General features: G+C 36.7%; 1 protein-coding gene across 1 annotated transcript in view; it reads right to left on the minus strand.

Moving 5' to 3' along the window:
* The window catches only part of OXCT1 (3-oxoacid CoA-transferase 1), a 159,271-nt gene that overhangs the window by 115,364 nt on the left and 15,998 nt on the right, over positions 1 to 27,909 (minus strand). Inside the window, exons 3-7 of the mRNA XM_008051085.2 lie at positions 21,682 to 21,790; positions 20,566 to 20,656; positions 10,223 to 10,358; positions 6,978 to 7,127; positions 2,314 to 2,420 (exon numbers count right to left, since the gene is read on the minus strand). Of these exons, the coding sequence (XP_008049276.1) occupies positions 2,314 to 2,420; positions 6,978 to 7,127; positions 10,223 to 10,358; positions 20,566 to 20,656; positions 21,682 to 21,790 (593 nt within the window). The remainder of the gene's footprint in view (positions 1 to 2,313; positions 2,421 to 6,977; positions 7,128 to 10,222; positions 10,359 to 20,565; positions 20,657 to 21,681; positions 21,791 to 27,909) is intronic.

Below are 27,909 nucleotides of genomic sequence, written 5' to 3' on the forward strand. Positions count from 1 at the left end.
GTGCTGCTTTTTGTTTCAGCTCTTTCATTTTGGCAAAAACGTTTCCTTTTGAGGATGTTTTTCATCCAGGGAAACAAAACAAGTCACTCAGGGAAAGATCAGGGGAATACAAAGGGTGGGGCATGGGAGTCATGTCATTGTTTTTGGTCAAAAATTGCTCAACGTTCAGCATGATGTGGGCAGGTAAGCTCATAAATCACCTATCAAGAAATGGGCAAACGCTTGAAACATTCTCCAAGAAAAAAATTCACTGAAGCCGAACACAGTCTTGCACAACAATGCTAGCTGGTACACTGACACCAATGGGTTCCTAGAACACTAACCTAGTGGGAGAAGACTGTACTACAAGAGGCCCACCCCCCAAAAAATAATTCCATTCCTTTGGGTCCCCCACCTTTGTATGTTTTTGGGTCCTTTTAGAACACCAATATATACATTTTTTAGTTATGGTGCTTTTTTACAATTACAGACATTCCTAAAGATTAAAAGCATAAATATAGCATAAAATGTCAGAAATAAAAACTCACATAAAAATATGGAGATGTTTATGTAAAATATGCATCAACAAAGTACTTGCAGAATTTAAACACACACACTTCAAGATTAATTATTCCATAGAATTAATGTACAATAAGGTAGATGCATTCTCAGACCAAGACCTGTAACCATCAAGGAAATCTCTGCATGAATGCTACTCTTTAAATCAGCATTTTTTTCCCATTGAAATTTGCAACCTTATCTATTTTTTAAATTTTAGATTCAAGGGGCACATGTGCAGATTTGTTACATGGGCATATAGCATGAGAGTGAGGTTTGGGCTTCTACTGAGCCCTTAAAGTGGTGAGGATTTCAGGCCATCAGTATTTCTTTTGCTTGGATTCAAGAATGGATATAGAGAAAGGAGAACTCATGAACTTTCACAGGATGCCAGGTTGGATCCCACCAGACATCCAGGCATCAAAAGACCTAAGAGCAGAGTGGTCAGAGGCAAAGAAGTTCCAAATCTCCCACTTTCACAAGGCTTAAACAGACCTCTATACCAGCTGTTCCACTAAACGTGACAGTCATCCTAAGGTCACTTGACCCACTGGTGATGAGAATTTTCATTTCACACCAGAATTCAATAATCGCCAGCATAAAGTCGGTGCCTAGAATAGCTCTTTATGCAACCTTTAGATACCACAGCCAGGCTCTAGAGCACAGAATGAACACACATAAATATTTTAAATAACTCATTTCTGTTTGCTAGTATACAATTTCATTAGTTTTTTTAAAAATGCAACTAAGCATTTAAAATTACTATACAAATGTGTCAAATTAGATAGAGATGATGTAAAATGTCTTTTGCAATTGCCAAAATTAGTTGTACTCATAAAATCTGGCTAAATTCAGGAAATCAAAAAGCATTAATATCACATAAGACCTTCAGAAATGAAATAATGAGAAAGTAATTGTGATTGCACAAGATCTGTTTTTACTAAAGATTTAAAAATTGCTAATCAAAATGATATTATGATAATATTATGATAAATAAAATCATTTCTGTAAACTAATAAGTCTTCAAGACCAACCATCTTGAAAAACTCTTAGGCGTTTATTTAAATGTATTATAATTTTCCAAAATAACAGTATAATCTATAAATTCAAGATACCAAAGATTTGGTATGCTTAGGATGATATAAAGATTTACAATCTATTAAGTCTATGAATATTCAGATAGTGAGAATGAAAGTTCAGTATCACAAAGGTTAATCAACTTTTCAGATAGAATCTTTATAAGCATTACCTGGGAGACACCAACAGGACTGAAAAAGGACTGACCTAAACGATTATTAGCAATATCTTTCTAGAAAATCAAAGTAACTTTGACATTTTAAGACAACGCATGTAAATTACAATATCAAAACTGAATAAGAATGTACCATGTTGTCATGTTTTCTAAGCATGCAACTGGTTTTAGTCACTAAACTAGTCAGGAAGAAGAAACAATTGCATGTGACTATATACAAGGGTGTGTGGATTTAAATATTCTACAAGCGGTGCCACATGGACTTCAACCAATCTGAACAGACTCCCATTAGTACACCACACCAGCATGACTGCATAGCAGAATAAGTCAGTGCCTAGAATAGCCCTTTATGCAACCTTTAGATACACATGTACAGAACACAGGCACGTATGATCTTAAGCCACTTCTAAAATGAATTTTTAAATAGCAAACTCACTCTGATATCCTTTTTGCAATTAGAATTTAGGCAATACAGAGTTGCTTACATCTATTACACTAATATTTTTTTAAAACTATTACAATACCTGAAAGTCACGTTTCCTGCTCGATCTGCCTTCCAGGCTTTCACCAAAGCAAAATCCCCTGTAATTGCTTCCTCCAAAATAAAGTGCTGACCATTGAACTCCCTCACCTGCAAAAGACAAAAAGGGTATTGTCAGGTATTTGCACAGGTCTCCTTTGTAATATGTACTCCTTGTGATATGCACTCTGACAGAGGCAGATAATAGGGATAGAAGTCTAGCAAGAGCATGTTTCTAAGAAGGAAAGAGTCTCAAGAGAGACTTGAAGGATAAGTAATTTGAGGTAAGTAGGACTTATTCAAAGTGGTCAGGGGAACCTAAGGAATAAGAGAACAGACATGCAAAGGCCCAGCAACAAGAGAAAGTTTGGTGCATTTAAGGAAATGAAGGATCTACAGGCCTGAGGTATAGACTATGTGTGTTGATAATTCATTCATTTTACTATTTGTGTGTATAGGTTATATATTGAATATTAAAAGCAGTCCCTCTTTTCCTCCATTCAGGTGAGGGGAGGGAGAGAAACTGTAATTTGCACAAAATGGCCTACATATTGTTTTTGTACCTAAAATAGTTACAAAACTCCATTCAACTCTCCTTATTAATCTATAATGCATAATCACCTGTTGAGATTTTAAGTGAGATTCACAGAATTAGTAGATTAATTTGGAGGAAACTGACATGCCAATTCTTCCCACTCACAAGCACAATTGTATACCTCCAAGTACTGAAGTTTTCTTTGGCCTCCTTCAATAGTTTTTATCCTTTTCTACATAAAATATTTGTATATTTTTCTTAGGTTTATTCATTGGTGCTACGTGGTTTCTGTTGTTACATTTTTTATTATATCTTCTCTTCTGACATTACTGGTCTAATGGAAAGCTATCAGTTTTTATTTATTGCCTTTTAACTCTACTATGAATTTCTCAGGGAAAAACGTACGGCAAAACTATGCCTTGGCATTATGCCTCTTTTTCCCCCCTTGGGGGTTTACCTTTGGGAATTAAAACAAAGGAGAGAGGAAACTGACATCCTGGCTGATGGAGCCATTTGAAGACAGAACTCCATTCTCATCCCTGTTGCACCCCCTAGTGGACACACAGACTGAATGCATTTTATAGAAAATTTTGGTACATTTATTTTTTATATAACAGAGATTCTTTCTCAAAGAAAGCTTCTTTAAAAATATTATCGTAGTTTCCTGCTAGAAAAGATTCACACACTTAGGAAATCTTTAAAGAATGAGTATCTTACTAGTATATACCTAGGTAAATTATATGAAAGATATTTCTAAGCTGTAGATCAATATATAGAATTATGTTTTCAATGGCTTATGTATTTAAAGATCATCACTATAAACACCAGTGATGATAGTTGAGTATTTTACATACAGATCTAAAATACTGAAGTAAATATATGGCAACACAGGGCAAAATCAAGAAGTTGGCTTTTCTTTTAGATTCCAATTATATAATTTCCTGTTGCTGAGTGTTAGCTATTCTAAAATTTTAAACAGGAAGGAATAGGTTTTGCCAAACTAGCTATTACACTTACTTGAAAGACTTGTGCCACTTTGCAATCATAACTTCCTCACTTTTGACTCTTTCTTGAATCCACTCTAGTAAGATTTTCACCCCCTCTACTACAGAAAAAAAACACTCCAGAGATCACCAGTGACCTCCATTTTTTGCATCCAATGGTCAATTTCATTCCTCATACGATGTAATCTTTTCACTTTCAGCTGATCACTCCCTTAGATAATTGCTCCCTTGTTCTTAAAATTTCCCTTGTCTTTCAAATCGCCAAACTCCCCTGGCGACCTTCCTCTTCACTTAATAGTCACTCTCATTTTTCTTCTCTGCTCCTTCTCTCATCCCAACCTCTGTCAAAAAAGATGTTCTCTACCTGCACTAAGCCCTTAGCTATTCATCTAGTCCCATAGGTTTAAACACTGCATGCTAATAATGCTTCCAGAGCCCTTATCCTGGCTCTAAACTCTCCCCTCAGCTGGAGCCTACTGAGCACTTCCTCATCTGATGGACATCTCAAATGCACCATGTCCCAGACAGAGCTCATCCATCAGCCCCATGTCTCACCCATCTCAGTAAACAGTATCCTTGATTCTTCTCTTATACCCCACAACCCCCACAACCAATCCACCAGCAAATCCTACTGGCTCTATCATCAACATTTATTCCCACTCTAAAGACTTCTCACAAACTCCACTGTTTTTTTGTTTGTTTGTTTGTTTCCTCATTAAACTTTGTTTTAATGGGTCTCAAAATTCTGTGACAGATTTTTGGTCAAGTTGTTTCCATTAAAAAGTATTGATTTCAAAAACTAATAACTTAAAACTGCCACATGCAAAAAAACCAAAATGGTCCACAAAACATTCTCCTTTCCTTCTGAAAGTTTTATAATGCATTGTTATCATTAACCAGTCTTTTACTATTAAACTTCAATGGCCAGTTGAAACAAACAGTTCTGAGACCATTCTTCTACAACTGATTAAGATTGGGATGGCAGGTATTAGGGCTAATATTCATTTAGCCTTCTGAGATTTCTGGGCAGACTTGGTGACCTTGCCAGCTCTGAGAGCCTTCTTGTCCACTGCTTTGATGAAACCCACAGCAACTGTCTGCCTCATATCATGGACAGCAAAATGACCCAGAGGAGGATAGTCAGAGAAGCCACTGTTACCACCTGAGTTTAAACCACTTTCTGCTCCTACCTGGATTAATACAATAGCCTCCTAATATCTCTTGCTGTTTCTACTCTTGCTCTCCTACCAAAAAACTCACCAACAGTCTCAGTGATCTCTGCAAAATGTAACTCAGATCACAACCCTCTTCCACCCTTATTTACAACTTTGTTGGCTGTTTAACCACATTCAGTAAAATCCAACACTACATGGATTTAGCTCCTGCTTCTCATCAACCTCCATTCCTATCACTCTCTGCCTCTTGTACTTAAGTCTCATCACCTTGCCGTCCCCAGACACAGAAAGCCTGCAGTTGCCTCAGGATCTTGTATTTCCTCTTTCTTCTGACTGAAGCACCACCCTGCCTCATTCTCTTACCAAATATTACCTCCTCAGAGAAGTTTTTCCTGGCCACCAATCTGGAACACCATTTCCCTGGTCATCGATGACTCTTTGCCCTAAACCTACTTCATTTATTTTTTCCAAGCTCTTCCACTACAGACAGCATGTGCTTCTTCATCCACTGTCAGTTCCTCCACAAGCAGGAGTACTTGTTTTAGATCATTCACAATGCTTAGACCAGAGTCTGGCAAAGAGTGGGACCTCAGGAAAAATTACTAAATTAAGGAAATTGCTCACTTCCTCTTCCTACCACAAGCAAAGGGAATAAAGAGCTAAGAAGAACTGTTTCAAGAAATTGTCATATTCTCAGGAATTGAGAAAAAATTACAAAACTGTTCGTTTCATGCGCCTGACTCCAGTCAGAAATGAACCCAGAAAACATTCTAGTATATCATACTTTCCCAGAGACTGAATTAATGCCACAACTTCTAGCAAGCTATCAAAGTATTAACCCAATTTTTCTGGGCTTCTTTATTATATGCTACTAGAATTCATTTTAATAATTAGATTCCTGTCTTACTTTGTCAAAAAAAAAAAAACCCCAAACCCTTTAAACTTAATTAGGCAGTAAAGGAAAAAGCAAGCTAGAATATGAACTATATGTTAATAAAAGCTTTGAATCAATATAGGTCACTGTCAGCCGAAAGGAAGGTCCAGATGGAGGATGTGGCTGGAAACAAATACTGAACAGCAAAGGACATGTTCAATGACCTCTTATCTTCTCTCAGAACAGGAGGGATAGAGTCAGCATCCCTATCTGCAGAAAAGTGATAAGAGATCCCTTGATTTACTGTGTTCACTTCCCTAGAGATAAGCTCAACATTTCTGCAACCTGTATTAACTCTCTTGAGCCATCAGGACAAGGAGAATGGAATGACACACAAAAATACAGTCATAAAATATTGGCCTATGTAATTTTTGAAATTATCTTAAATCTGAGGATCTCAGATACCCATATCTGGAGATCTAATCTTCTCTAATATGTGAATAAAGCTGAAGTTGCCTACTACAAAGGTATCCCATCCTATTCAGCACATAAATAATTAAACTATTTTATTCAGTCAATAGCTCAAGTGTGTCCAGTATACAAAACATAAAGGTGATAATAGGAACTCTCTATTTATTCCATTATATAACTGTTCCCTGTTTTTCAAGACTGCAGACAAATTTATGACTTCCTTTTTTTTTCTTTCTGCAGTCACATCAGAAGGGGCCTGAGCATGAAGAGTTAAATACCATACAACCACTCTATTTTCCATATAAGCATAATCAGCAATTATAAATGTTCATAAATTTGTTAAAATCTACCATACAACTAGTTCAGATAACTAACCTTGATTAGTGGATCATATATGGATTACAGCTTCTTCCTATTTATTCTCGTTTCTCTATGTGGTTTTAATTGCTAACAGATGTTCAGATTTAGCTAGAAATTTCACCCAATGTATTACGAAAATGAGTGTTTTTTCTCACAGAGATGATTTTATAATTATTTACCCAGTGAGTCTACCCAGAATCTCACACAGAAAAAGGTATCCAGTGTTATCTGGATGAGTGTGCTTCTTACCTCTCTTGGCTTACTAGCAATGGCAATGCTGCCATCTTTGTTATATTTGATGGGTGCTCCTCCTTCTTGTACCAGGGTCCCATACCCTGTGCTGGTGTAAAATGCAGGAACTCCAGCGCCACCTGCACGAATCCTCTCTGCAAGTGTGCCCTACAAGTGAGCGACAAGTATTCCATTAAAACATTCATTAAGTACACATCTACCATATGGACACAGAAATATTTACAGACATGGCTTCTACTCTCTAGAAGCTAAAAAGTACATAGCATTGTATATTTGAGTATTTCACTAATATCACATGCTAGAAAATTAAAAAGTTACTGCCCCTCTAGATCCATTCTAAATCCACGTTCAAAATGTAACTGCTTATTTGTATAGTGATGCTTTCTTTCAGTCTCCAAATCTCCCAATAACCTCTTGACATAATATTCTGTACATGTCTAGTTTTAATATTTCAAATTAATTTTTAAATCTGAACTATGAAACTCTAGCTACAGATATTAGTGGACATGATTAAACTTTGTGTTTTATTGTAGGCTACACACGTGGCCTAAATCTTATCATTAACAATAAGTCAATAATGTAAAGTGTTCAAATTTGTTTTAGAATTTATTTTAAACCATTTTCATAAATATTTTAATCTACTAAATTACTCAAGGGAAAAAAAAAACAAAGTTAAGCAAAAAGTATAGCATACAGGTAAACTGATACTTAAAAACCAAGAGTATTTCAAATTTGGTTTCAGAGTAGAAATAGCTACATGCAATGTTTCTTGTGTCTTCCCATGGGTGGCTCTTCCTCTTCTAGGTTTCCTCCAAGGAATCAACTCTGTCCCTGAACATTTAAATCCTGACATCTTTCCTAATAATGAAATCTACTACTATATTCTTGGTACATCAGTCTTACTAGGTAACTGACTTGCTACTCAGTACTAAGAATTGGTTTAAGGTATTGAACAATTATCAAATACTATAAGAAAAGGATTGGCAGAGTAGGAAACTACGGCGGGGGAAGGGGGACATCTCATCAGCAAGGTTACCTGCATAATGAACATTTGCATACCTAACCCCTAATTGTACCCCACATCTTTAAAATTAAAAATTTTAAAAAAATTGGTTTAAAGTTTTAATGACAGTGTATTGCTCTATTGCTCATATTGCTCTAAAGTGAAAACTTATTTTCTACTTTAATGGGAAACTTTAAACTTAACTTAAAGAAGGGACTAAGAGTTGGAACTTCAGACATTGAATCATTCAAGTAGACAGAATATTCTGGGGAAAGGAGAACTTGGGGCTTCACTGAAAATCTTCCAGATAACTGGTTCTCTATCTAACGGACAGAAATTACTCTACATTGTGTTGTGAAGTTAATAACATTTACAAAAATTACCTAGTAAAAACCACCGTAAAAACCCCTCTACTTTAAAATGTTTTTTATGTTTAATCTCCCTGAATACATTACTCCTTCTCTCCATCACACCAGCAAAGGCTTGAAAATAGAATATTTCCACCAGCCCTCACCTACCCGAGGGAGTCCTGAGCCCGATCATCAACACTTCTCCCCCTAGCTCTCAGCTACAAAACAAGCTGCTAGAGTCATCGATGTACCACTAAGTCAGGAAGAGAGACACTGACCCCTTTTAAACACAAAATATATATATAGTATAAAATCAAAAACAAAAAATAAAATAAATATAAACATATAATATAAACATATAATATAAGCATGTAATATAAGCATATAATATAAACATAATATAAACATAATATAAACATATAATATAAACATATAATATAAACATATAATATTAAGGAAGCTCTTCTTCCATGTATACACCTCTGAAAAAACAAAAATTAGTGCAAAAGTTACAAAGTATAATTGAAAGGTTAATTTCCCATTGGGCCATGACCAGAAGAATATGGTATCTCAATCCATAATGTAAAGAGGAAAAGTATATGCCACAGACTGAACTGTGTTCCCTCAAAATTCATATGTTGAAGCCTTAACCTCCAATGTGACTGCCTATGCAGATGGGGCATATAAGCAGGTCTTCAAGGTTAAAGGAAATCATAGAGGTAGGGCCCTAATCTGATATGATTACTGTTCTTATAAGAAGAGACACCCAGAGAGTGAGTGCACTCTCTCATTCTCTCCTTGCCATGTGAGCACACAGTGAGAAGTCAGCCATCCACAAGCCAAGAAAAGAGCCTGCCCCAGAAACTGAATTGGCCAGCATCTGAATCTTAGGCTTTCAGCCTCCAGAAATGTGAAAAATACATTTCTGTTGTTTAAGTCACCCAATGTGCAGTTTTTGTTATAGCAGCCCAAGCAGAGTAAGACAGTGTAACTTTTTTAAAAAACTTTATATAAAAATTGAATAAATATCAAGCATGTGCAATGCTAAGCACACATGACGGTGCTGTAGAGTGACCAGATGTGACTGTAGCACAGTGAAGCCTCAGTTAGAAAGAACAGGCCTCCCATGAATCAAGCATATGTCATAACTATCAAAAACTCACAAAAAACTCTGCTACATTATGTTATTACCAACTTGGTGACATCAGCAATGATATTTTCTATTGACAAAAATAGAGGAGAGTGGCTCAGCTTCAGAGATGAAGGCAGAGCATGTCCACATGGAAGAACAACACAGACAACTGTGGACCTTTGTTTTACTCAAAGGCTTCAAAAACTTTGCCTTTCTCCATGACAAATTCTCCAATCAGTTAGGAGATAATGTTGAAAATGATTAGAAATTTGCTAGATAAAATGTAGTAACTACTTGCTTTGTAATAACATCCGTTTCCTGGAAACCTGGGCACTGAGCCCAGCGCGTACTCTGTGATGTAGTTAGCTTTATCTTCCATGGGCTTCACTCTCCTGATGTGTCTCAGCAAGACTTAGATCACTCACAAATTTCTAACTCTGATTCATAGAAATTGACTTTTAGAACTATCCTCAAACATTTTAGCAAGACCTTTAGCATGCTTCTGGCACACTATATATTACAGCTCCAAACTTAAAATCTTACCTTGCAGCCTAGATATTTTTACTAGAAACACCTCTTCTCAGTACACAGTGGCAGAAAATATTAATCCTCTAGCAATCAACTGGTGTAACTTATAAACAAAGTCCCTTGGTTTGACAAAATAGCATTCCCTCTCTTGTACAAAGAAAATTTCTAGGGAGAAAAACAATGTTTAGTAAGTTAGTTTTGTGAAAGAAAAGCAAGGAAATATTCTCACCTGAGGAGTCAGCTCTACTTCTAATTCACCAGCCAAGTATTGTCGTTCAAATTCTGCATTTTCTCCCACATATGAAGAGACCATGCGTTTTATCTGCTTGGATCGAAGTAAAAGGCCCAAGCCAAAGTTGTCAACCCTAGAAGGAACATGAAGGTAACTTACAATCAAAGGATCATCTGACATACACTATCACTTATATCTTTTTTTTAAAAAGATGAAATTTTTTTAATTTACAGAAAAATAAATCCTCTCTGATAGGATTTTAACTCACATCTTCTCTCAGTCCCCCATCACCCAGAGAACCTTGCAAGGTGACTATCCTTATTTTACGTTGAGGAAACTAAAGCTTAAAAGACCTAAGTGATCTCCACCCCTCCCCCAAGATCTTGGGCAGTAACGGACAAAGCTAGTATTCACACCCATGTCAGTTCTACAGTATTACTTCACGCCTTTTGTTATTTTCACTACTGCAAAGTGATTCTGGGTTAGAAGATAAGCAAAGAGATGGACTGATTTTTGTCCCACACCTTGGAGGAATACATACATGCAGTGGCAATATACTGACCACAAAGGAAGATTTGGATGGAGAAGCTCTTTCTATTCTAAAAAGGAGTGAGGGGTAGTCTCATATTTTAAAAAGATTAGCACGTTCACCGAAATATGAGCCAAAATTATAAATGACTATGAACATTTCCCCTGTATCATAGATATTTTGCTCAAGATTTATATACTTGAACATTCTTAACAGCAACAACAACAACATCAGCATATTAATCATAAACCTGTGAAAAAAGATTATAGGTAGCAAGAGTAGTCATATCTGCTAAATTATACACATTATGGTTTAGTATTCTATTATTTTAAAGTTGGGACCCAATTTATTCACAGAAATGACACATGTGGTGTCGGCTCTCTTTTCATTAGGTAAAGGTCTCCAGGTTTATGCATTTTTTTCTTGATTTCTATTATCTTTTCAAAGCAAAATACAGCTAGAATTTTATGCAAAGTTTGATGTGACAAGACAGATACATAATTGAATTAATACTTTTTTCATTTCCAGTCACCTTAAAAGACTGAAGGTCATCCTTTTTTCCACTCAGAAGTTTCAGAAATACTTTAATCAACTAGAGAAGATAACATTTCTAAGAATACTTCACCATAAGATATAAAACTATTTTTAATGGTGAAATCCATAATAAGATACCACCACAAACATGAAAGAATGACTATGTAAAAAAGAAGAAAATATCAAGTGTTGACAAGGATGTTAAACAACCAGTGTTCTCATATGTGCTGAGGAGGATGTAAATTGTACACCCACTTTGGAAAACTGTTATAACTATTAATGCTGAGTAAATCCACTCTGTGCCTATATCCAATAAGAATGTGTACTTGTATCCATCAAAAGAACATTCATAGCAGTACTGTTCATTATGGTCAAAGTTGAAGCCTCCCAAATTCCCATCAACAGATTAGATAAATAGTGATGTTTCCACACAACGAAATACGATACAGCAGAGAGAACAAATGTTCTACAACCACTAGCAACAATGGATGACTCTCACAGACAAAATGTTGAGCAAAAGGAGCTAGACACAAAATGTATACACTGAATTATTCCTTTCATATGAAGCTTAAAATCAGACAAAACAAATATATAAGGATCGAAAGTGAGGATGGTAGTTAGCACTGGTACTGGGAGAAGAGAACAGTGACTGGAACAAACATGAGCAGAGCTTCCTGGGGTACTGGTCATGTTTCATTTTCTTTACTTGGGACTTGGTTACATGGACGTGCAGCTTGTAAAAATCACTTAAACTGCACATTTATAATATGCTCACTTTGATAATGTTTTTTAAAGATAGAATTGTAGTGATAAAGGTCAGAGTACCTCCTAGAAAGAGAAATCTTTATTTGTCATCTCTCCTTCCTATTCCTCCTCTGGTGCTTTGATGCTTCTTCTCCTGTGGAGCTTGTGTCAGCTAGGTGGTTCATTCATCCAACAATCCCTGATGGAGTGCTTATTTTACTACAGGCTCTAAGCCTATATGAATAAGGCCTGGTCCCAGGCAGCTCCGTGACTGTTGATAAACATGTAATCTATAACTACAAACTAAGAGAATCTTGCTCAAAGTGTAGTAACATAGATGATAGAGAACCATCTTCTCCAACTGCTGGAGAAAAGACCAGAAAAAGTCTTCAGAAAGCAGCACTTAAAGCAAAACACACACACACACACACACACACACACACACACACACACACACACGTACACACATTTTGAGAATAGAGTAGGGGATGGAGGTCTTGAAGGAAAGAGGAAGACAGGCAGCTTTGCAAAGATGCATTCAGAAAACTACATATTGAGTGACTGGAATATGGACTGAAAGCAGAAGCAAGCAGGAGAGACAGAAGGCAGGCCAGGTTGTGATTTGCCTCATCAGATTTCATCCCGAAGGATACGAAAACCCCGTGAATAATTTTAAGAAGAAAAGTAACAGGGTGTACAACTAATTGGAGAGGTTCACAGATGAAAGACAAGGAGCAATTAAAAGACTTGAAATAGTTCAAACAAGCAGTGATGAACTCTTGAAAGGGGGCAGTGGCAATGGGAATAAAGATAAAGAAGGAGGGATAAAGGAGGGAAATTTGGAGGAAATCATTCATAAGACCTGTTGCCCATTCTGATGTAGCTGCAGACCCACTCCAGAATTCTGGCTTTAGCAATGAAATACAGTGGAAGAGAGAGCTGAGGAAAATTAATGTAATGATCATTAGGATACCTACGTGTTTGACCTGGAAAAGTATTAAGCATGGCACTCTGTGTGACAAGCCACTGACATTTCTCCTAACACCATCTTTCCTCCCAACTTCACTCTTCATCCTCACACCTACATGTGGCAATTCCAGCTCAATTGACTCCTTCCCAATTCGCAGAATGTATCATTTCCAAGTCTCTTCCTTCCCCCAGGCAGTCCTGACACGCTACATACCTCAAGGTGTCCACTTGACAGTTAACTGTCAACTTTCTCCTCGGCTTGCCTTATGAGCCCTGGCCTCCAAATACTGAACCTGATAACATTTTTCATCCACCATGGATATAAAAGCAATATTACATGACTTAATGTCATTTGTTTCCAAAAAACACTGAAGCCTAAGTAACAAGTATTTTCAAGAATGTACTCATGCTAAAATTCCCTGCAGGTTAAAAATACACTTGTCCACTAGAGGTCTCCAGATCACTAAGGATTCTCTGTCCTAGGACTATCTACTACATTATGATGTAAATGTCTTCCCGCTGTTTTTTGTTTTGTTTTGTTTTGTTTTGTTTTTGTTTTTTAACCTACTAATACCTCGCTAGGTCCCAAGTTCTAGTTACCAATTATATTTCCCCAAACTAGTTCCACCTGCATATTCTCCATCTCACCCAAAGGCAGCCCAAACCTTAGAGATACCCAGTACAAAACCAACGGGATGATCTTTAGCTTCTCTCTCTGAAACTCCACATCAAACCCATGAGGAAATTCTGACTCCACCTTCAAAACCTATCCAGAATCTGACCATTTTTCGCTCTCTTCCCCATGTTCTGCATCATCTCTTGCCTGGATGCTGCACTAACCCTCCCTACTTGTACTCCCCCCACAATCTACACCCAACATGGCAGCCAAAACGAGCCTTATTAAATATGTCAGCACATGTCACTGCTCTGCTCACAACCATGAAATGGTACTTGTTTATTCAGAGTAAAAGTCAAGGTTTCTAGAGTGGCCTGCAAGGATCCAAGTGACCAGACACCCTTTTAAGTCTCTGACCTCACTTCTCCCTTTTGGCTCACTTCTCTGACTCTCCCGGCCTCCTTACTGTCCCTCAGACACACCATATATTCTACCTGGAGGCTTTGCACTAGCCTTTCCCTGTCCCAGAAACTCTTCCCCAGATATCTGAATGTCTCACTCCCTCACTTCCTTCAAGTCTCTGTTCAAATGTCACCTCAGTGAGTCCAATTCTGAGCATCCTCCATTGAATACTAAAACCTGCCTCTCCACCGTCATGCTCCCAATCTCTTCACTTGCCCTTTTTCTCTCTTCAAGGAACATATAATTTTTAACCCAGTGGGAAATTTAGTTATTTGTTACGTTTACTACTTATTGTCTGTGTCTCCCCACTAGAATGTAAGGTTCGTGAAGCAGAGACCTTGTTCTGTTTTGGTCACTGTAATATTCTAAGCATCTGCATGCATAATAAGAACTACATAAATACCTGTTGAACATCTGTCAAATAAACGTATTGCTCAACTCTACTTTCCCCCTCCTCACCAGCTCCTCTGTAATCAAAATGGAAACCATCAAGTCATTATGCTGGATATTTTGTTTGTCCCTAAGGATCCATTATTCAACATCCAGCTTGCTCTGTGCCTGGGATGGCTGACCTATAAATGCCCTTATGCTCTGGTTTCTAACTGGGTTCATCCAACAGGAGGCACTATCAGGAGAACAGTAGTGAGAAGAAAATGTCAAGATTTGTGGTCCCCTGGCTTTCTCCCTGATAAGTTACAGCACATTAGGTAGTACTCTCCATAAGGTTTTCTTCTAGATCCTGATAACAGCTTCCTCCCTTCATCCCCAGGGCTGAGCTAGTGGTAAAGCCTCTCTGTTACTAACTCCAGGATTCTTTATTACCCACGTTGCTTTCCCTCAACCCTGACCATTCCATTAAAAAGGGTGCCTTTGGTAAATTTCTCAACTACCCAATACAGGAGTACCACTGCTGCCCTCTGGAGCTCAGATTAATAAAGTCATAACAGTAAAATAATTCACGAAAGTGGATATAGTCCATATTCTGTCCACAGTTTTAAATAACTGAAACACCCTCCAAGCTTACAGGTTCATACTAAACGGCCGAATATACCTGGTCATTCACTGGTTTAGGAATATTTCTAACTACTCTTCATATGGATCTGTTTGGCTTTTCATCCCATTACACATTTGAATTTGGCTCTGAAGATGACCTCCCTTTATTTGATCATGTCTCTAGGAACCACTGTGTATCTGTCCTGTTTTGCTTTTAGACTGGAATGCCAGTATGGCAGTTGTGCAGTGCATAACATGCTCCACCCAGGCCTCCACCTGACCAGATACAAAATCAGTCTTCATGTCTTGAAAAATGTTATTAGATAACTTATCATTAGATACTTCAAACATTTTCCAACTCACAAATTCAGCAAACCTGTATATCTTACCTACTATTATCAGACACTGATGATTCAAAAAAAAAAAAGGTCCCTTACCTGTAAGAGTTCAAAATGTAAAGGAAGAAACACCCAGACACGTGATCTTTCGTAAATGAGAAACATTTCTAATAGAGAGATATATATTAAAGCATCTTGTAGCTCTTTAATACTAAAAGTAATGCTGATGGACTTTCTGATGTTGCTTGCCTTTAGTGGCCAACATTTTTCTAGCACATTTAAAGGCAGAGATTTGGTCTTTTTTCTGCACACAACAAAGTTGGGTTTAAAATATTTTAGTGACCAAGAGAAGTCTAGGCTGAGTGTGGTAGCTCACTCCCATAATCCTAGCACTCTGGGAGGCTGAGCCAAGAGGATTGTTTGAGCCCAGGAGTTCGAGATTAGCCTAGGCACCATAGACCTTTAGTCCCAGCTTTTTGGGAAGTGGAGGCAGAAGAATCACCTTAGCCCAGGAGGTCAAGGCTGAGAAGTTCAAAGCTAAGAATTCATTAAAGAGATACATTAACATAAAGCAAAATGATATTGCTTGGAAGATATCAATGTTTTACAATTACTCTCATTTTTTGAATCTGGAATTTAATTTGCTGATTTTCATTTTCTGAAATCTCATTAATTGGCAATTCTTATCAAAACTCTAACAAAAATGAAGTTGAATTTTTTACCAAATTGTATTTCTCTTGTTTACTTTTAGACATACTGAAATCTCGATTACACAATTATATTTACTCTAATCAAAAGCCTCAAAATAAAAGGCTATATTTAAATATAAGGTTAACTTATGGCATAAGATAATATCTCCCTTATCCTTATTTTCTTTTTCTGCAGTTCAGTTACCTGTGGTCAACTACAGTCAAAAAATATTCAATGGAAGATTACAGAAATGCACAACTCATACATTTTAAATTGTGCACAGTTCTGAGTGGTGTGATGAAATCCCCCACCATTCTTCCCGGGATGTGATTCCTCCTTTTGTCCAGTGTATCTATGCTGTATATGCTACCTGCCATTAGGCACTTGGTAGCCAGTCAAGGTGATCAGAGGAAATGTCATGGTATTGTAATGCTTGTGTTCAAATAATCCTTATTTTACTTATTGAAGGCCAGTGCTTAGATTCAAATGACATTTACTTTACTTCATAATGGCCACAGAGTACAAGAGAAGTAATGATGACAATTTATGCCAAAGAGAAGCCGCAAACTTTAAGTGAAAAAGGTATAAGTTCTCAAATAAAGAAAGAAAAAAAAATCATACACTGAGGTTGCTAAAATTTACAGCAAGAACACATTTTTCTCTTGGTAAAATAATAAAGAAAAAAGAATCTGTGCTAGTTTTGCTGTTGCTCCTCAAATTGCAAAAGTTATGGCCATAGTGCATGATAAGTGTTTAGTTAAAATGGAAAAGGCATTAAATTTGGGGGTGGAAGATATGGAGAGAAATGTGTTCTGACTGGTGGCCATGGGGTTCGGTACTATCCATGCTTTCAGGCAATCACTGGTGGTCTTGGAACACATCTCCCTTGAATAAGGGAAGACTACGATGGTTATATGAGATAAATGAAATCTTCCATGAGCTGAGGGCAGCAGTTCAAGTACACATCCCAAGAAGTGGTTAGCCCTTCCTAGACAAAATAACCAATGTGAATAATCAGCCAAGGTGGCCTATTGAGTTATTGGGAGCTACAGCAGCCTCAACAAAAAGGAAAGAGGGCACAGAAGAGAGGACACTTGCCTTTACCTCCAGGTTCAAAGTCACTGGTGCAGCATCAGACATGCTATTATCGATTGTGAGAGTCTGCTCATTTTCTCCAGCCCTTAAAACACTACTATACAGCCTGACCAATACAGTACTATATACAAGTAACTACAAGTGCAGATAAATATAAATTACCAGAGTTATTAGTCATCCACACGTAAGTAGATGACTCTGGAGTCATTTAAATCTCCACCCATCTAGAACTGTAGACTAAAATAATATTTCATGAAAAAATGAGCGACTTAATTGGTTAACATATAGTTTATTGCAAAGACTTTGGTTCATATTGGCTTGTAACTCATGTCAAAGTCCTCCAAAAATCAATTAAGAGCAAATTCTCGGGTAGGTATGGTGGTTCACACCCATAATTCCAGCATTTTGGAAATTCAAGGTGAGATTGCTTTAGCCCAGGAGTACAAGACCAGGTTGAGCAACATAATGAGACCAGTCTCTACCAAAAAAAAAATCAAAAAATCAAAAAATTAGTCAGGCGTGGCAGCATACACCTGTAGAACCAGTTATTCAGGAGGCTGAGGCAGAAGGATCTCCTGAGTCCAGGAGGTGAAGGTTGCAGTGAGCCATGATTGTACCACTGCACTCCAGCCTGGAAAGAAAGGCACATTATCAATTTTTCCTACCTTTCTAATCAACCCATATCAAAGCATTAATCCAGCTGAGTGACCCCAAAGGAGGGTTTATATCATCAAGGCTAGTAGTTAGTACTTCATATCAAGGTAAATGATACCCAATAACAATAGATATCAATATATTAAAGCAACAAACTTAGACATATAACCAGGAACCTTGAACTTTGGAAAGACTTCCAATTCAGACAGATCCTTCCTCTCTTTCCAAACGAGAAAATTATTATTAATTGTCTTTTTAAAAGGTAAAACGTATCTTATTTTATTCTTAATTGATCTAATAGGCAATTGTTCAAAATCATAATAGTACCAATGTATCCATAGCTCCTGAATACGTGAAATGAATGACAGCAATGTTATAAAGTATAGGAGTGAGAAATTGGGAACACCCAATGATAAGGAATCTATATACTACCCACAAAGCAGCACAGTGGTTTTTTATTATCATTTAACTGATACATAGTTGTACATATTTGAGGTATGGCGTGGTATTTTAATACTTGTATACAATGTGTAATGATCAAATCAGGGTAATTAGTATATTCATCACCTCGAATATTTCTTTGTGTTGGGATCATTCAAAATTCTTTCTTTTAGCTACCTGAAAATACACAATTATTGCTAACTATAGCCACCCTACAGTGCTAGAGAACTCTAGAACCTATTCCTTCTATCTAGCTGTAATTTGTATCCATTAACCAACCTTTTCCTATCCCTTGCTCCCCACTACTCTTCCCAGCCTCTAATAACCACTATTCTACTCTGTATTTCTATGAGATCAACTAGAAAAGTTATTACTTTTAATTCCAAGTTCTCTCCATTTACCCAAACAATTCAAACCACATCACTGGTTCTCCAATAAACCATCACTAAGTCATCCTCATGTATCTGATTCTAACGGTCAAAACAAGGCCCTCATTGCTGTAGACCCCTAGGATTTAAATCCTCCTAATTAAGATAATCAGCTACCAATGAGGCTTTACAAAGTACTTTCTTTGTGTTCAGTTAAGTAGGTTATCAGCACCTACTCTGCATCAAGAATTTATACTGATTTGCTATATCCCTTGAAAGCATAGAGCTAACTGAAAAACCCAACAAAGCAATGATAATCAGAAGTATTTATAATATATACAAATTCGCCTTAAATAACATAGGATGTGTTTAAGTAACATCAAATTATCCAGAACAAGTTGCTTCTCTGTTTACAGATAAATTTCCTCTATTAAAAAAGGGAACTGGAACAGATGATCTCTATAATCTTGTCCAGCTCCAACACTCAGTGACTCTGAGACTCATAGGCTAAGCACAGTAGAAAATACAGAACTACTGAACTATCATATAATATACATTGAAGATAAATAAAATTCAATATGCAAAGAAAGGTTAAAGTCTCTTATTCAGAAAGGGGAAAGGTCAACGAAGACTAGAAAAATTCTGTAATTGGATAAGTCTACTTTGAGGATGTGTGACTTGAGTTAAATCCTGAAAAACAGGAAGGATGTGGATAGACAGGGAAGAGGTGGTACAGTATTTCAGATGGAAACAATAACAAATTCAGAAAAAGAAAAATGAGTACAAATGTCTCATCAGTTTTATATCCTAAATTATCTGTGTTATTTATCCTAAGTTGTATTTATACTAATAAGCTAAACTGCCAACTGTATGACTTTTCTAAATTTTTTTTTCTTTTTTTTTTTGAGTCTGGGTCTCCCTCTGTCACAGTACTAGAGTGCAGTGGCATAATCATGGCTAACCACAGCCTTGACATCCTGGGCTCAGGCAATCCTTTCTCCTCAGCCTCCCTAGTAGCAGGGACTACAGGTATATACCAACATATATAGCTAATTTTTTTTTTCTTGTAGATACAGGGTCTTGCTATGCTTCCAAGTCTTGTCTTGAACTCCTGGCCTCAAGAAACCCTCCCACCTTAGCCTCCCAATGTGCTGGGATTACAGGCATTAGCCACCACTCCCAGCTGACTTTTTCAGATTTTCTAAGATCTTTAAGGTCTTTATTTAATTGTTGAAAGAGAACTGATGATTTACCACCACTTTGTACAAAAGAAGTTTTTTCTTATATAGCTAAATGTACTTTAATATGCATGCCACATTAAAACGATGGCTTATTGTTGACCATTTTGACATGTAATCCTACTGTTTTAAGTGCTGGCTGCATATCCTCCACTTTCTACCAAAACCAGTAATATTTTTATGATTAATAGTATTCCTTTATATATCATTTGGAATAATGGCATAACCAAAAGAAGGGCTTGAAACAGATTTAAAACTGATATCCATCATGCTTTATAAATAATGATCTATCTATAATAACAAAGAGCATAAAGGAAATTCTTTAAATTCTAAGATGCAAGATCCAATATGAAAATACATATTCTACCTCTAATAATATATTTTAAACTTAGAAAAATAAAAACATATCAGATTAAGATGTAAAGTCTTAATTTATATATTTAAACTACATAAGATAAAGCAAGTCTACCTAACTTATAATTATGAAGGATGATACCAAAAATATTTAAACAAATGTAACCTCCTTTCTTGACATTATTAAGCACTATCTCTTGATGCTTGGAATAGGAGAAAATCCATTTCATTGATAACTAATATTATATCATTGATAAATATTATTGAGAATTGCCATTTCTTTCCAATCAATTGTTTTAAAAAATATACACTTACCCTGCGTTGTTGCTGATTGCAGTTAGTCCTTTTACTCCAGTCTTTAGCAAAGCTCCTATAAGATTCTCTGGAATTCCACAAAGCCCAAAACCTAATGAGACCAAAAGACAAAAAATTTGTGAACAGGGTAATAGTGTTCTTTTGGGAAAGTATGTGTGTTACTATTTTTAACAGAAAAGAAACAACATAATCACATTATTAGAACTACAAAGCAAAATACACAGATATATCTCAGCAACTCAATCAATGGCCATATTGCTGTAGCCAAATGTTTTGTAGCATTATATAGCACCAGACATCATTGCCAAGACTTTGAACAACAAATATAAAGCCAAATCAACCAGTTTATATGACTATTCATTGCTCCCCTGTCACTTAGTAAAATATCTATTATTTTCCTGCTTTATAAGACAACTTTATGCAGTTAGTTTTTCAAGCATGTTTATTTTATTACATGAAATAATTGGAAGCCTAGGCCGGTAAATTTCATTTCTTTACATTTTCCTCAATTCCTCAAATTATGTTGGACATAAAATGAACATTCAATAACTTAGTTAAATGAATGAAGAACAACCCTAAAAATAAGACTCACTCCTGTTTGTAAGAATGGGGTAGCGAGTTTAATGAATGTAAGGCAGTGGTTCTAAAAGACATTACAAACATGCAGCAGCAATACAACTGGGCAGTGGGATGCTCAACAGCAGAAAGATGCCTATGTGCTCTCTATCTCATAAAATAAGGATCAATAAAAGGAGTGGATAGGTATAAGCTGGTAGAAGCAATGCTTACACCGTGCTGAATGTTCAGTTTTAAGTTAAACACAATTTCCAAATATTTTAAATTAAACACAATTCCCAAAGATCTTGGAATTTTTCAAAGCTAAAGATATCACCACTTAAAAGCTTCAGTTATTCAAAATAATTTTTTAAAAACACACAAAAGGAAAGAAAAGTAAAATATTAAGTGCTAAACCTTGCTAAACTTTCCAAAAGGAAACATGTAATAAAATAGATAATACACAATAAAATTAAATAATGAATATACATCACCATTTTCCTACTTCATTTAAAAAGCATAAGGACATTATCATTTAAAAAAAAAAATACTGTTACTCACCACCAACCAGAATCGTCGCACCATCAGGGATATCTTTTACAGCTTCTACTGCATCTGCATAAAATTTGGTATGGCGATGAGTACTGGTGGAAAAGTAGCAAACATATCCCTGAAACATTAAACATTTTAAGTGAATAATCATTTGGATGAAAACACAGCTTTATTTTCTGTGTATAGCAATTTATTCCGTTTTTATATAAAAAATAATAATTTCATTATCCCCTATACACACATGTGCGTGCACACACACACAAACACAAACACACACACACATGGCGGGGGGACCCCCAAAAAACTTAGAATTTATTTATAAAAAATTGTGCTTTTATTATTCCATGTTTAGACTTCAATCACCTTCAAAGTACTCTCCGTTTTTATCAAGATGTTATCAAGATTTTTTTTCACTGCTTAAAATAGTTTTTGAACTTATCAGTTTTGATGCCTTTTAGTGCTTCTGCCTTTTTTCATTTCACCTATTCCACATTGGCAAAACATTTCCCTTTAAGGCTTTTTACATCAAGGCAACAACAAAAAAAGTTGCTTGGGGTAAGATCAGGTGAATAGGGAAGGTGGGGCACAGGGGTCATGCAGTTTTTGGTCAAAAACTGAACACTCGGCACAGTGCCAGCAGGTGCTCTTGTAAATCTCCCATTATGAAATGGGCAAACACAAAAAAATCTCCAAAAAAAAAAAAAATTCACTGAAGCCGAATGCACTCTCTCACAACAATGCCAGGTGGTACACTGACGCTGGTGGGTTCCTAGAATACCTATCTAGCATGGGAAGCCCACCTTTCAAAAAACAATTCATTTTTGGGGGGTCCCCCTTTGCATACACACACATACATTTTTATGTTTTGAATTTCCAAGTCAAAATAGTTCTTATGGTATACATGATATTTTGATAAATATACAGTAGTCCCCCTTATCCATGGTTTTGCTTTTCAAAGTTTCAGTTAGTTGCAGTTCTCACCTAAGGTGGATATAGTACAAAATGACATTCCAAAAGCGAGAACACATCCATATAACTTTTATTACAGAATATTTTTATAATTGTTCTATTATTGTTCTTAATCTTACTGTGCCTAATTTATAAACTAAATGAATCATAGATATGTAAGTATAAGGAAAACAGTATATACATATTTGGTACTATCCACAGTATATATATAGGGTTTGGTACTATCCACAATTTCAGGCATCCACTGGAGGTCTTGGAACATAGTTCCCTTGGATACATATTCCTCGATTGTATACATTGTTGAATGGCTAAATCAAGCTATTTAACATATGCATTATTACCTCACGTATGTATAGGTTTGTGGTGAAAACACCTAAAATCTCTTAGCAATTTAAGTAAACATTATTAACTGTTGTCACCATGCTGTGCAATAGATCTTTTGAATTTATTTTTCCTTCCTAACTAAAATTGTGTGTCCTTTGATCAACATCTCACCAACCCCCCATTTTCCACTCTCTAGTAAGCACCATTTTATTCTTTGCTTCTATGATACTATCCCCTCTTAAATAGACTGGAGCTGTAAGTACTTCATTCTTAAAAGCAGGATTTATATATTTGCCTATATATTATCACTGGAGTTCCCTTATGATCTGTGTCCTCTATTATGTGAGGGAAAACTCTCATTTGTGGCCACCCAAAAGAATTAAAGTAGACAGTACACGGACTGGGATTCAAATTCACAATAATGGTGACATCAAATGTCAATTTCTGTAATAACCTAATCTTCCATTAAATCAACAAATATTTACTGAGAACCTACCTTGTGCCGCGTTCTATACCATTTACCATAATGAAGTTAAGTATTAAGACACAACAGCTACTCTCCAGAAAATTAAGTCCAATGCAGTAAATTCTACGAATACCTATAGAGCTGGGCCCCAGATTAAATCTTAGGTGTCAGAGAATGCCTCCTCAAGGGACAAAGAACAGTATATAAAACAATTCATGCCAGGTGCAGTGGCCCACGCCTGTAATCCCAGCACTTTGGGAGGTGGAGGTGAGAGGATTGCCTGAGTCCAGGGGTTCAAGACAAGCCTGGAAAACTTGGTGAAACCCTGTCTCTACAATAAATCAAAAAATTAGCTGGGCGGGTGACACATGCCTATAGTTCCAGCTACTTGGAAGGCTGAGGTGGAAGAATTGCCTGAGCCCAGCAGGTCGGGGCTGCAGTGGCCGTGAATGTGCCACTGCACTCCAGTCTGGGCAACAAAGTGGATTCCAACTCAAAAAAATAAAAAATTAAATTAAAATAAAACAACTTATCTCCCTATGGGGCTTGAAGTGTATGGATGTTACAAAAAGGGAGCAAACCATTATCTACAAAGAAGGCATGGATAGCCTTACCACAGTGTACTGTTTGGTCCCAAATGTGTCATCTAGTGAATATTCATGATCATTTATAAACTTTTCTGCCTTTATCTTTGTCTACAACATGGAAAATAGAAAATGAGAGTGCAGATTCTGTAGCAATCGATCACTCACATTACCTCTCCTCTATTTTCATTATATAGTCACTATCACCTTTCCTTTATTCTCACTGTACATTCAATGTAAAAACAGAGGAATAGAGAGACTATCCTCTGAATCCTGATATACTGCCACTTTAACAAGCCTAGCTGTAAACTCATACCGACAGCAAATTCTATGAATACCAGTCAGACTCCCAGACAGATACAAGCTGAGATGGTCAAGGTAATAGCATAAATGAGAACTTATCATGCTTTTCTGCTTCTAAATTCTCCTTTCATAAAAAGTGTCAATACAAAAGACCATTTAAGGGAACTGTACTGAAAGAAAGTCAAATGAGAGCTGCAAAGGTAGAGGATACACAACTAACTGTTGTCCTTTTAAGTTTCAACCTTGATCAAGGTCGGGCAAAGAAGGTGGAATAAATGAGCACACTGCCCAAATCCTGGGAAATAAATCTAGGCAGAGATAGAAAGGAAAGGGGTTGAGCCACAAAGAGCTTTTCTTTTCTTTCCTATCCTTAAGTAGTAAAGATTCATTTGCTTATCTCTTACACACACACACACACACACACACACACACACACACAAATAAATGTATTGGAAATCACAGGTTTGATAGCCTGAATAAACAGGCAAACAGAAGGACTGTAAAATAAAGTTGAGAATATCTCCTAGAAGAAATAGAAAAACACACAGATATCTAATACAACTCATTTTTCAAGTTTCTATAGCTTATAAAGATCTTGTGATTTACTCAAAACTGTGTTAAAGCAAGACCAGAACCAAGGTTTTGGTGTTCTACCTCAGGATCTCCCTATTACAATATTTTCTTCTCCATGTTTTGTGAAATCTATCATATTCTATTTCATTATTTATATGAAACAAATCTTTATGAATGTCCTATTTTTTCATGTATAAATCAACTGTCATTATCGCCACTTAAGAGTGAAGAATCAGAATCTTAGCAGGAAGAAGAAGAAAATTAAAGAACTTATCTACATCTAAACATTCTGGGGAGTGAAGTCACTCTGAATTATTTCTCCATAGACTGAGAAATATGAATCCCATAAAAAAGATGTTAGAAGAAAACTCACTTCCCCTATAGACCCATAGAGAATTTTTAGATTCAGGAAGCATATAAAAGCTTATTACCATAGACCTGTCAGGAATTTCATTCCTTTGTTTCATCTGATAATTAGTGGTTTCATTACAGAAATTAAAAAAAAAAAAAAACCAGAAATAAATTATCAAGGAGCTTGTCTCACTTTTCCCAAAAAATATATCTCAAAAATATTTTAGAAAATCTGTAAGTTTACCCAAATAACCAAAAGTTAAAAGAAGTTAAGTCTGAACAACAGTTTTCCAGAAAATGTGAGAAAGACTCAAGATAAGGAAGAACTTAAAGATACTCAACTTTGTTTTTTCATTATTCACTCAGTTAACAATATTTGTTGACATTTGCCTGTTATACTGACATTTGATATGTTTTCAAGAAACCAACTTTCACTACAACAGATCTGTTCTAAGAAAACTTACCACCTAGTTTAGGAGACAGTGTGGCATAAGAGGCCACACTCTTGGGGTCAAAAATATCCTTCTTTCAAATTCCAGTTCAGCCACAACTGTATGAGTCTGAAGTTACTTAACGACTGTGTCTCTCCTTTTTTGATAGGGTGGGGAGGAAGAGGAACGACTTGACTTTAAGTTTACAAAAAGATGATAATTGTTTCCTAGGGATGTGGTAAGGATTATGTAATGATATATACAGAAGTCCTGTGCCTGTACAGAAGATAACCAGGAGACGTCAGCTTTCCTTGGGGAATGCAAGATTTTCTCCACTCCCTACTCCAAGGCAGTAAGATCAACTTGTCATTTATTGAAGTTTAGTTTTAATTTTTTACCTCCTCACTCTGCCCATCACATACATACACACACACACACACACACACACACACACACACACACACACAAACTGATTTTACAAAGATTTTTGTGAACTACTTATTATAACAAATTAATCCAGGTGATCTTTGTTGAGGGTTAAAAAAACAAAACAAAAACAGGTCTTAGCTTCAAGATTACTTTGACATGCAGTGGTATTTACCCTGGCAGCTTACAGTTAAATAAATCACGACACAGAAAGGTCAATACAGTCCACTTAAGTATCATAGTGATAAGCAGAAAGGGGAAGAAAGACTTTATGAGGAGAGGTGAAGAGATCCATGCTAGAAGAAAAAGGCAGTAAAATGCAGGTGATCACACACAGAGAGCCACAAGGCAGAGCATGGCATTACTGTAAAGAGGTGGTGATATTTATATATATAAACACTTTAGCTGTCCAACAGTGGACCAGTGTCCAAAGGTGACATGAACTAAATACTGCCAGTTATGCATTTGTGACATGAATAAATCTCAAGGAGCTGATGGGAGCAGACCCCTCTATAACAGGAAGGGGTCTGCTTTGTTTCTGAGAAAACATACATGATCTACTCTAACACTGGAGGGATACTCAGCCCTCTAAAGGAGCACAGATGAAGGAGTAGCTCATTCTTCAAGCTAGAAAGCTTGAAAAGTTAGCCAGGAGTTAAAATATTTATCAGACCAGTTGCGGTGGCTCATACCTATAATCGAAGCACTATGGGAGGCAAGGAGATTGCCTGAGCCCAGGGATTCAAGACTAGCCTGGGCAACTTGGCAAGACATTGACTGACTCTACAATAAAAAACAAAAAATTAGCCAGGTGTGGTGATGTGCACCAACAATTTCAGCTACTTGGAAAGCTGAGGTGGAGGGATCCCCTGAGCCCAGCAGATCAAAATTGTGGTACCATGAGCATGCCACTGCACTCCAGCCTGGGCAACAGAGTGATATATATATGTTTGAGTCAGAGTCTCATATATATGTGTGTGTGTGTGTGTGTGTGTGTGTGTGTGTGTGTGTGTGTGTGTGTGTGTGTGTGTGTATGTGTGTGTCAGAGTCTCATATATATATATATATATAGATTCCGGACATTGGGGCTGCATGAGTAAGGAAACAGATATGAAAAGGCTCAGTGTGGTCACAGATCAAATCCTGTGGAGAGAAGTTCATGAAGATCAGGCCAAGAAGGCAGATTGAGGCAGGATGTAAAAGGGCTTAAAGGCTACTTTACAGAGTTTCAACCTCATCCTTCAATGAGGAAGGGACAGCAAAGCTTTTGAAACAAATATGTCACAACTCTAAGAAAGCCAGAATCAGGAAGGTGGCAGGGGAACTCATTCTTTCACCTATTTCTTCAAAAATTTTTTGTACTGATTATCCTAAATACTGGAGAAACAAAATTAAAACAAATAATTTTTTTTTTTTTGAGTTGGAGTCTCACTCTGTCACCCAGACTGGAGTGCAGTGGCCGTTCCCAGCCACTGCAGCCTCCACCTGCTGGGCTCCGGCAATCCTTCCGCCTCAGCCTTCTGAGTAGCTGGAATTACAGGCGCGCGCTACCACGCCCGGCTGATTTTTTGATTTATTGTAGAGATGAGGTCTCGCTGCCCAGGTGGGTCTTGAACCACAAATAAAATTTTTAAAACACAAGAATAGTCCCTGCTATGATGAATCTAAAAAAAAAAAAACCATCAAGGATAATGGTCACTAAATAATTACAAAAACTAATACGCACTCATAATATCCAATTGGGGAACTATAAGAAAGAGATGGCTGCCAATGAGAGTTTCAGGGACAGAACTGAGGACACTTCAAAAAG

The sequence above is a fragment of the Carlito syrichta genome, unplaced genomic scaffold, assembly GCF_000164805.1.
Source record: "Carlito syrichta isolate Samal-C Ts95f unplaced genomic scaffold, Tarsius_syrichta-2.0.1 Scaffold160356, whole genome shotgun sequence".
In the NCBI taxonomy this organism is placed as follows: Eukaryota; Metazoa; Chordata; class Mammalia; order Primates; family Tarsiidae; genus Carlito; species Carlito syrichta.